General features: G+C 38.1%; 1 protein-coding gene across 4 annotated transcripts in view; it reads left to right on the top strand.

The window, feature by feature from the left end:
* ADAM22 (ADAM metallopeptidase domain 22) overlaps positions 1 to 12,120 on the top strand; it is a 154,305-nt gene that overhangs the window by 57,722 nt on the left and 84,463 nt on the right. For all 4 annotated transcript variants that reach the window (XM_087712637.1, XM_087712635.1, XM_087712636.1 and 1 more), the window contains exon 4: positions 7,527 to 7,593. In XM_087712637.1, coding sequence (XP_087568763.1) covers positions 7,527 to 7,593 — 67 coding nt within the window. The remainder of the gene's footprint in view (positions 1 to 7,526; positions 7,594 to 12,120) is intronic.

The raw sequence follows: 12,120 nt of genomic DNA, 5'->3' as shown, positions 1-12,120 counted from the left end.
TGTTGTTTGTCTGAAATACTAACCATAATCGCTTCATCTTGATACGCCTGATTCTTACTTCAAAGCAATTTTTAAAGATAGGTATTGTGTAACTTTATATTTTAAAATGTAAATTCATAATTTAAATTATATCAGGCATAATATAACAGAAAGACTTTTGAGGATCATCTCAAGATTCTACATTTAAATTCTACAGAAATATGTAATATGACAAAAATAGAGTACTAAACATTTCTCCCCTCTCCTGTCCTCCTCCTTCTCCTCTCCCCTCTCTTCTCCTTTTCTCCTCCTCCCCTCCCCTCTCCTCTCCCTTACTGAAGAATATCCCAGTTCTTTTTTTCCCTTATCCTCACAAATTTTTTATTTTCATTTTCATTTTCATACACTCACATGTATACTGTACATAGCCAACACCATACAGCATTAAACAATAATTGCATCAATTCCTCTTGTCACCAAGGCCCCAGAAAATAGAAACCCAATATAACTCTTCCGCTCTCCATACACCTCTTTCTTCCGCCACCTACCAACTTTCTATCTTCCCTCCATCATCCCCCTCTACCCTACTTCCCCTCCCCCTCTACCACTCCTCTCTCCCCATCCACTCCCCCCTTCCTTCTCACATTTCCCTCCCATCCTCTCTCCCATCCCTCTCTGCCCATCTTTCTTCTTTCCCACTCGTCCGCTCCTTGGTGTATTTCCACTACATATCAATATACTTGGCCTATCCTATTTTTAAAGAAAGATTAAAAAAGAACAGTATGCATGTGAAGTCACATTACCTTGAGATCTAACACATCTTGTCTAACCTAATATATTCCCTCCCCCCACCCTCCCCCCGACCCCCCACATCCTTCCCCCCCTGACTTCCCAGAACCCGTACACGGTATAGATTTTTAACAAACACGGTCTAAAATATATTGAAAAGAAAAGAATAAGAAATTAACAACATCTCTACATTGAGCTTAGCTCCTTCTTGCTAAGCTATCTTTAAACAATTTAAATCATTCCTGATCTTAAGCATAGGCTATCTGGAATTTCTTAGTCCCATATTTATTTTGTATATAATCAATCCATTTTTTCCAGTCTCGTTTATATCTCTCATTTGAGTGGTCTTTAAGATATGCAGATATTTTAGCCATCTCGGCTAAATTTGTGACTTTCAATGTCCATTCTTGAATTGTAGGCAAGTCTTCCTTCTTCCAATATTGCGCCACCAACAGTCTTGCTGCCGTTATTAAGTGCACTCTCCCTTACTGAAAACATCCCAGTTCTTTATACTCTAAGACCACATGTTGAAAAACTGTAATGCTGCCTTTGTTGAAGTAGGTGCACTTTGAAATGCATATAAAAAGTTTACTAATCCTTTTCACTTCCGGTGCTATTCTAGGGAAGACTTAAGTCAGCATTTTTTTAAAGAGGCCATCAAGGAAGTTAATGCATTTATAAAGAAAAGGCTGAGCTTCCAATGTCTTGAGCAGATTCTTTGAGTATATCCATTTCAGGACTGGCAATAAGTTCAGGATTCCCCATTAGTTGTAGATCTGGCTCCATCTTCCATTTCACATTTATTCATAGCCTTTTTGTCTGAAGATATATACCCAAAATGCTTATAGCTAAAATATACATGCATTCAAAACTAGATAAAACACATCAATAACAAACCATTGTGGCCATTCACTTCCTGCTTCTCTTTCTCTACATCATTCATCAACATGAATATTATTCTGTGTAATAATACATACATATCAACAGTTGCATATCATATAGGATCACCAATTTTTGCTTGGTCTGGTCTGCAGCAGAATTCTATCCCAGGAAATCCAAAAGCTGAAATCAGTAACCTTGTTCTGAATTATTTCACGTTGTTCCTCCCAGGCTCAGCTTGTCTTTGTCTCTTGTTGGCAGAAGTCATGAAACGATCACTGATATCATGATTCTGAGCTTACACCAACTTGAAGAAACAATTTCTGATGTCCCTGCAATAATGATAAGAAATTCTATGGAATCACTTTTGGCAAGCTCATTTGATTCTCATTTTGTCACTTTATTTTTTTCTCTCTCTCAATGGAATGATTTTGTAGCCAGTAAATTAATAATAGTAACCAACTATTTTCCATCTGCAACTTGTGATGGCTTGCTAAGCATTTGGCAGTGCCTGCCTGGATTTGTCTGGGCTCACGATAAAGCTGTTTGGAACTTTGAATTTGAAGAGAGTCCTTGGCTTTTAAAATGTCTCAGAGATCTTCCCAGGATTGACCCAGCCCTTTTTTATTTGTATCTAACAGACAAAAAATGGGCACAGTATGTTGCCCCCAGCTTTTGTCATTTATCATTTTGACTCAGCTGTAGATGCCCTTGGCCACATAGTAAGATGTGTTTAGGTATTTTGACAATTGTTTTCTTGCTTTGAGATTTCTTCAGTCAGACTTCTTGCTTTTGGTTCTTCCTAATTAAATGTATGTCTATAAATGATTGATGGGCAGCTGCTCAAGATCTTGTGGTCTTGTTCTGGGGGTTTGTGGTTGGATAATTAAGATCAGTTCAATTCCCCTCTCCATGTTGGAATTTAGCAATTCATCTTAATAGAGTGGAATGGAATAGAATAGAATAAATTCAATTCTTTATTGGTCAAGTGTGATTAGACACACACGGAATTTGTCTCTGGTGCATAAACTCATACTGTACATATAAACAACAAGTAATCATCATAGATCGTAAATCATAGTTACAATTGTTAATCATTACAAACAACAATTGATGAATCACAAGAAACCAATAAGAGAAGGCAGTAGGAAAGATGAGAAGATGAGAAAGATGAGAAGTCCTGTGGGAATTGATTGTTCAGCAGAGTGATGGGACAGGGGAACAAACTAGCTTTGTGGTAGTTGTTTTGGCATGCAATGCTCTACAGCAGCATTCTAAGGGGAGAAATCGAAATAGATTATGAGAGGTCTGCAGATATTTTCTCAGCCCTCTTTCTGGTTCAGGCAGTATACTGATCCTCAGTGGAAAGCAGACTGGTAATATTTTTCTGCAATCCTAACTATCCATTGAAATCTGTACCTGTTCTATTTTGTTGCTGTGTCAAACCAGGCAGTTATTTAGGTACAAATGACAAACTCAATAATTCCTCTGTAAAACTGCATCAGCAGCTCCTTGTCTGAGCTTTCTCAGTTAATGCAGGAAGAAAATTCTATTTTGGCTTATCGAATTATCTGAGAAGTTGTTGGTTTTGTTTTGGTGAAAATTTTTGGAGCCACTCCAAAGAGTTTTCTGGAGGCATTTTTTATTTTACTATATTATCAATCTCTGTATTTATGTTCTAAAAATTAAACCATTGATAAAAACCAAAAATGATTGAAAGAAGAAAATGGTTTATTGAGCAATGTGTGGCTATAGATAGATACATACATATGTAATTTTAAAGAAATAATAACCATTTTAAGAATTCATATTATGAATAACAACATATGTATTGGCAAACATAATATATAAGAAATGACTTATATTGCTTCAGTTCAATTCAGAACTTGGAATGCACTGATGAAGCTTCAAAATAAAATTATAAGTAATATAATAATACATTAAACTATGGCTTTAAGCAAGAACTCAGACATAATAGTGCTCTGGATATTATTAACATTTATGACTTCCCTTGTAAAAAGTCAAGTGCACATGTGTTTGCTATAAAATACTCTTTGGAACCTAATTGTATATTGTTTTGTGTGCCATCATTTTTATCCAGAGAGTGGGTTTATGTTTCAAAGAAGATACTAAACCACAGGTGTATTTTATTCTTAAACATGTTTTCTGCCTAGTTCCTCATCTCTTTAGCAGCTGTGCTGTAGGATTGTCTCATCCTCTGCCTTTCAGTTGTGGAAAATCACAAAGAAAGCTTTGCTCGTGGAGTTGTTGAAAATCATAAAAAAACTTTGCTCACGGAGAACTATTCTACTGAGAATTATTCCTGTATTTTAGCTCTTTAAAAAAACTTCTCTGGTTCTTCTGAGGAAGAAAAAAAATATGTCCTTTCCTCTTTCTTGATGAGAGTGATGATGATGTATCAAGAATTTATTTTTAAATATTGTAGTCCGGCAACTGATGAATATTTAATATACATTAACAACTACAAAGAAATTTAGCTACCTGTAATTAGTCTCTGACTAATTGATTCTGTCCAGCCAGCTCTTGGATTGAGTTAGATAGTTCAGAAGTGGCTTGCCATTGTCTCCTTTCTAGGATTTAGAAGGTGTAAATCAGCCAAAGTCACCTAGCCAGCTTTGTGCCCAAGGTGGGATACAACTTTCAGTCTCCTGATTTCTATCTCATTGGTTTAATCTGTAGACCAAATGAGATAACTTTAAGCTAAGTTATCTTGCCATTTTCTAGTTATCTAGATCATTAATATGATTCAGTGGTTGGAGCAAGTTAAATCACCAATTCCTTGATAAACAGAATGGATAACAATTTCCAGAAAGCAGTTGTAACAAAAATAAGAAAGTACAGATAATCATCACTTAATATCCATTTGTTCAGCAAACATTTGAAATTACAACGGTGCTGAACAAAGAGACTTAGGGCCATCTTGAAGTTCTGACTGTTGTAGTGTCCCTGTGTGCTCATGTTTAGCGCATTTGAACTCACCTGCACTTAAACTGCCTTTTGACTGCTCTTCTTCTCACTGTTGCCAGCTGATCCTGCCCATTGTCACAGTGGCCATGGCCATGACACTGCATACCATTACAGTGCTGACTGGGCCCCTCTTTGTGTCAGTGCAAGGCCAAGGCCTCAATTTGGAGGACAAGGTGCAAGACAAACCCTGGCTGCATCAGTGTGAAGGAAGAGGCACAAAAGAAAGTGCTTGCCAGTACAATATTGTTGCATGGTGTGGTGGTGGGCACCTGGGCAGCAGGAGAAGCTGGTGGCAGGAGAAGGCTGGCAACGAAAGAGACAAGGTTGGGAAATAGGTGGGTAGGGAGACTTGAAGAGAAGGCAATTCCTTATCTTACCGAGCATTGTAGATGGACAGGACCAAGCCAAAGATAGCTTGGGTCCCCACCTAACAAATGGTAGAATTCATTTAGCAACATAATACAATGACACATTGGGATTGACATTGTTAAGCAGTGTGGTGATGTGACTTGCACTTTATGATCATATTGCTTAGCAGTGGAAATTCTGATCCCAAATACTGTTGTAACTCAAGGACTGTATGTTCTTAGTCCTCAAAGATTTATTCATACTAGCAATAGTAGAAACTACAATGGACAGTATTTTGTTGACCCAAGGCCAAGGGCATTAATATTTTAAAGGACAGTGAGATCTGCAGTGAGATAACAGTTATAAAAAAGGTGAGAGTAGAGTTATAGATATAGTAGAATCAAAGTTTTCTAGCTACCCCTCCCCCCATGCATTTTGTGAATTCTATTTAAAAAATAGGAAATTCTGTAATAAAACCTGCTAGCTATTTTCTTTATTCCCCAAAGACAGAAAAGGCAGAAAAAGTATAACTGGTGTGCTGCTATTAGCAGTCACAGAAAGCAGAATTTAAACCATGACTTAATTGCCTGGAACTGCCTGAATAAATCCAGGCAGTTCCTTGACAATATTTTTCAAAGTGGTTTTCCATTGCTGTTTTCATAGGGCTGGGAGAGACTGATTGGCTCAAGTTTTCCACATGATTTTATGCTTAAGGTTTTCTGGTTCTTACCCTGGTGTCTTTAACATAGGGTCGAACTATCTTATTATGCTCATGTTTTATTTACTGTAACATTTGTATAAATCACCACACCAGTTATGTTGCTGCTTATCTGTTGCATTGTTCAATTCATTCAGGATGATTTTATGTTTTCCCCTTACTGTCAGATTAAAAAGGACTTTGTTATATATAATATTGCAAAAAATTATGTAATAAGCAGGAATCATTGGCATTAGATTGGTAATTGGTCACAATTTAATGTGTATTTTAAATGTCTTGAGTGCTTTAGACTGTTTTTGTGGTGTATCAGTGTATGTACCCAGCTCCATCATGCTATATAACAACTGAGTTAATATTTGTATATTATTTGCTTAAAATTTTATCAAGCTGCCCATCAGGTTTAATGAATCATGTGTATATCTAGGTTCAGAGTTCTTCAAAACAAATATTGTACTGTTGTTTGTCCAGCCACTTATAAAAATTAATGAAATGTTATGCATTGCATTAAAAGGTTCTAGAAATCTGATTTTTTAAACATGCTTTTTACCTTAAGTGATGTTAGATTAAATGTCAGGATGATTCTTGGGTGAAGTGTGCTTCACATTCACAAAAGAGGTGTTGATTGCACCAATCATGGCTGTGAAAAGCATTTCCAGGCAATTTTCTCTCTGTGGAACCTAGGAATAATTTTAAAAATAAAGAGTGTATTTCCTTTCAAAAATGCCCGCTTTCTTGTAGCACATGGATATTGTATGAAATTGCTTATATACACATGACACATGCTCTTAAGTCAGAAGGTAGGATGCCCTGAAAACTTGCTAATATTTAGGAGATGCATAGAGTTTCAAATTAAGACATTTCTGCTCAAAATACTCAATTTTGAATTTGAAAAACTCTGAATTCTGAATATTTGAGAAGTATTTCAATCTTACAACAGATACTTTGAGTTTCAAAAGGGTCGAAAAGCATGCCTCCTGATGTCCATGAGAATTATGCTAGGGATTTTGAGAAACTCACTATGTCTGTGCCCTGAACTCTTATCACCTTTTAAGGTTTTAGGAATATTTTTAAAAGGGCTGTCAAGCTCATGACTTGTGGGCTAGATGCGTCACACTGTGGCCATGCCAATGCATGGTTTAATGAAGGGGAAAAACGTTGCGATATGTCATGTGATGCCACCCTGACGCCACAAATTTGCCATCTCTGATTTATAACATGCCAGAATCCCTTGTGACCAAAATGCTTACTTCCACGGAGCTAATCACCTTAGTAACTATGAGAGAATATTTGAAATAAAGATGATATTGTGCAGAAATGTTTCATAATATGTTAATACATACAAGAGAATTAAAATGACAAAAGCAAAAAGAAATGAGTTCTGATGCATGTTGTTTGCTTTATCATATTTAGAAAAAAGTAATACATTTTTTTGGCAAACTGATTTTTAGATAATACTGTTTGTGAGACAGTGATAGCAGTCATGGAATCAATATTGTATAATAAATTTTATATTTTATTTGAGAAGAGGGCTTATATAAAAGCAACCGAGTTATCCTTAAGTGTAGATGTTGTATACGTTGTAATGAGAAAAATATTGCATGTGAAAGAGAGGCTTAGTGGATTTACCTGCCAAGTGTTTTTAGCATATATATGAACATACCTAAAAAAATAGTTTCTATCAGGTTTATTCACAAATGGTACTTTTTATTAGGTGGTTAGCACAGAGATATAGTGGAAAATAACTGTGTGTGTATAATTTTTCTTGTGAGATGAGAGGCATATAGATTTGATAAATAAATAAATATTTTTTTTCCTATTGTTTCAGTGATCTACTGTCTTCAGAATATCTTGAGAGGCATATTGACCGCAATGGGAAGACGGTGGAAGTTAAAGTAAGACTCTGCACACTGATACTTATTTTTGCTGTACTGTTAATGTGATTCAATTACCAAGTTGTACTGCAAGTGCTGTTGTTAGACTCCGATCCTAGGCAGCTGAGGTGGTTTTTAAGTGCTGTAAACCTTGTAATTTTCCAGAGAGGTATATGTTTGCGTTTTGTAATTCTGTTGAAGGATTACCTTTCATGATAAAAATTGATATCTGAAGGTTGCTGATTATAGTTCCCACCGAGAATGAACTCTTGATAATAGTTGTAATATAAACTCATGTTAATGCGTTCAGTACATGCTTACTTCATAGCATTGGCATAGAGAAATCTGAATGGAATGGGGAATTCTGAGTGCAGCTGGCTCCACATAATTATTCATGTTAAGAACATAAATAGGGTATAGAATCTTGCTGTAATTTTTCACACTGAGAAATAAAACATTTATTTAGCATTTTTTTGCAGAATTGTACTTGTATAGACAAAGTTATCTCTTTGGAAAATATATTGAATAAATGTAGGATTTTCAAAATTCTAGGTTTTATTAATTTCTATGCCAAAGCAATTTTCCATACCTTTACACTCAACTGATTCAATAAAAAGGTACATTAACATTTCCTAGGGTTTTGTAGTTATAGACGGCAATTAAAATTCAGGAAAGGAATTCATTTCTGATGTCACACATCTATTTTATTTGCTTTAATGTATAGTAAACAAGAGGGATGTGGTGGCTTAGTGGCTAAGATGATGAGCTTGTCGATCAGAAAGATTTGCAGTTCGGCAGTTTGAATCTTACTCCGTTACGCTCACTCTGCATAATGGAATGAGCTCTCATTATTTGTCCCAGCTACTGCCAATCTAACTGTTTGAAAGCACCTAAAAAATGCAAGTAGAAAAATAGGAACCACCTTTGCTGGGAAGGTAACAGCGTTCCATGCGCCTTTGGTATTTAGTCATGCCAGCCACATGACCACAGAGACATTTTCGGACACTGCTGGTTCTTTGGCTTTGAAATGGAGATGAGTACCGCCCCCTAGAGTCTGGAACGACTAGCACATATGCGCGAGGGGAACCTTTACCTATAGTAAACAAACAGTACAATTAGTTGTAAAACATTATTAGGTGACTTTTCCAGTTATTTAAACAACAGAAGTATTAAATGTAGATTGCTATCAAAGAGGATGAGATATGTTTCCTTTCCTGCCAACATAATTTAGACAAATTCTAATAGATATATATGAATTATCCTCATGGTCAATTTTTTAAATTACTATGATAAATTTTAAATGTTTGTCATATGTTACAACAAAAATCACTATGTTCAAATCCAAAATCTTTTACTTATAAAAGAATTGTAGTAATATTCATTAAATATAGGTTAAAAGAACCTGTTCATTCCAAAGTGTAAACACTAAAGATGTTGGTATTAAAGGAGATTAGGGATTTAAATTTCTATTTATTGGATATATAACAAATGCTTTTAAAATCCAGTTAGATTCTCACATTATTTTAATAAGAATAGTGTTTTTCTATAAAGTAAAGCCACTGAGACTATTTTTGACAAGCTGAAAGGTAGGTATGGAATGGAAATACTTAGTCAAACATTTTCTAAAGCATTTTGTTATTATTTCAGCAAATCTTGAGAGGCTTCAAAATAATTAGCAAATGTAAATATCAAAAAATTATAATATTAATGTTTGAGCAGGGAAAACATGAATGCTACTGGCCCCACATATATGCCATGGCGTCTATAGACTGTACATTACAATTCCTTAATTATGTGGCCTTCTTCAGAAAAGTAGAAATGTAGAATTCTTTAAAATCTAATGTTTAAATTTTGATTTGTGGCTGTAAACTGGACAATGATTTAAATGTGAAGAAGTACTTCCTTAAGTGTTAGGAAAACGGGGACATTCTTTCAGTACTGATACTTGGATGTTCTTTTTTTTTTTTTTTTTACTGAGAATGATAATGGTGTCTACATTTCTTGGTTGTTTCTCATATGATAAAATTTGGATCATGAGATCTACTTTAAAAGAAAAATGATTTCTGAGATCTGTTATCCATTATAATCCATTCACTGAGCCAGATTGGTTTTGTGCTTAAGGAACAAGGCCAGGAACCAGGGCATGGTATGTTTTAGTGACAAATTAGCCATGAAAGCCAGCTGAGTGACCATGGGCCAATCTCCCTCACCTCACGGGGTTGTTGTTGTGGGAACAATTGGAGGAGGAAGGAGCATTAGATAAGTTTGCCATCTTGAGTTTCATTAAAGGAGAGGTGAGATAGGAGAGAGAGTGAGTGAGAGTGAGAGAGAGACAGAGACAGACACACAGGAGTTAAACATTTGTCTTAGTGGATTTTTTTAAAATCCCACTTCAGTGATGGGATTCAATTTTTTTTACTACTGGTTCTGTGGGCGTGGGTTGATGGGTGTTTCATGGCTTGGCAGGCATAGCAGGGGACAGTGACGTGCGGTGAGATTTATGGCCAGTGAGGCAAGTGGGCAAGAGTCGCTCTATGTCTGCTGCCCTATGTCTGCCACCACCGTGGCTTCAGCGGGGCTTTCAGAAAGCCACCCCCTAAGCCCTGATGCGTTCCGCTCTAGGGCGGACACGGCGCTGGGACTTTAAAGCCCTGCCGCAATGTCCACCATAGAGGGGGATGCATCTGCATCTGCCGGGACTTTGCGGCAGGGCTTTAAAGTCCTAGCGCTGTGTCTGCCATAGAGTGGGACGCGTCCCGCTGTATGGTGGACAAAGTGGCAGGGCTTTAAAGTCCCGGCGCCATGTCCACCATAGAGCGGGACATGTCCTGCTTGTATGGTGGACACAGTGGCGGGGCTTCGGTGGGGCTTCGGGGGTTACCTGAGCGGCCATGATCCCCCCCTCCCCAGCCAGCTATCCCACCCACCTCCCGCCCAACCTACTCCCCACCTGGCTGGCCGGACAGCACAAACCCTCACCGTTCTCCTCCTCCTCCTCCTCCTCCTCCCCGCTCAAGCGGCAGCAGGCTCTGCGGGACAACAGGGTCTCATTCCTTCCACAGTGCGGCAAGCTCCAGCAGGCTGGATGCGGGTGTGAGGGACCTGGCCCCGCGGTGCCTCCTCGCTCAGTTGCAGCCAGCGAAGAAAGGGGAGAGAAGGAAGAAAGGGGAAGGGGAGCAGGACAGGGCTCCCGGTGGGGGGAGAGGAGAAAGGGAAGGGGGGCACAACGGGCAAAAGAAAGAATGTGCAAGCTCACCACCAGAGGCGGGTAAAATACCCGCCTGTGCTTGCAGGCTGCCCCTCTCTTCTCAAACAAGGCTGCCCCTCTCTTCTCAAACAAGGCTGCCCCTCTCTTCTCAAACAAACTCTCTCTCAAATTGAGAGAGAGTTTGTTTGAGTGAAGTGAAGAAACAAACACACACACACACACAAATTACTTACAATAAAAAGTTACTTACAAATTATAATTTTGAATTCCTCCCCCCTCCCTCCGATCCACATACCTTTTCCAGATGTGTCACAGAGGATTTCAACTCTGCTCTTGTCTGACATGATGAAAATGTAAAAAACGTAAAAAGAAAAAGGCAAGAGCTGCTGAGGTCAGGCTGGCTTAGCTGCTGCCAGAGCCCCCAATGGATGACTCTGCTTAACTGTTTAAAAAAAGCCTCTAAAAATGCCCTCTACAGGAGGAGGCAAGAGAACCATGTGCCTCATCTAAATAAGGAATTTTTCAGCTTTTAACCCTTGCTTAACTCTGCTCAAGTGATCATAAAGCTAGACTGAATGAGGCGCGTGGTTCTCTCGCATCCTCCTGCAGAGGGCACTTTTTTTGAGGCTTTTTAAAACAGTTACGCACTAAGCAGAGTCATCCACTGTGACTCTGGCAGCAACTACCTCAACCTTTTTCCTTTTATTTTTTTTCTTTTCATGATGACAGTGGTGAGGCCCTGCCTCTCCTGCCTCCCCTGACTGCACGTCACTGGCAGGGGAAGGATACTATGAAATCTTTATTCACTCCCCACTCCAGAGGAAGGTTACTGCAAAATCCCCACTTCCTCCCAATCAGCTGGGACTTGAGAGGCAGATAGTAGATGGGGGCAGGGCCAATCAGAGGTGGTATCTCTGAACTACTCAAAATTTCCGCTACCAGTTCTCCAGAACTGGTCGGAACCTGCTGAATACCACCTCTGCCCCACTTTTACTTTAACTCGTAATGCCTAAATTTCTGTAGTATGTTGTAGCTTTTCTATATGTGCCAACTCCCAAGCTATACACTCTGGGATCTGTTTTTGTGTCTTGACTTAGATTTATTTAATAACTTACTCTATGTGCATTTTGAGATATAGCTTAGCCAAAACCAGTCTGCTTTATTTAATGATCATTACTTCCAGATTATCTTTGTTTTTCCAATGTGGTTTTAAATATTCCTAAAAATTCATTCATTTTTCATCTGATATTTGATCACAGAAATGGTAATTGCATGTAAAATACCTCCTAAGGAGGAATACATGCTAAACTCATAGTTTTACTTTTAATAAGCGTATTAGC

This window comes from Thamnophis sirtalis, unplaced genomic scaffold (genome assembly GCF_051295495.1).
Source record: "Thamnophis sirtalis isolate CommonGarterSnake01/CBP01778 unplaced genomic scaffold, rThaSir2_p1.2 scaffold_4, whole genome shotgun sequence".
NCBI lineage: Eukaryota > Metazoa > Chordata > Lepidosauria > Squamata > Natricidae > Thamnophis > Thamnophis sirtalis.
The sequence above is the reverse complement of the archived record's forward strand: the minus strand, read 5'-3'. Positions and strand labels throughout refer to the sequence as shown.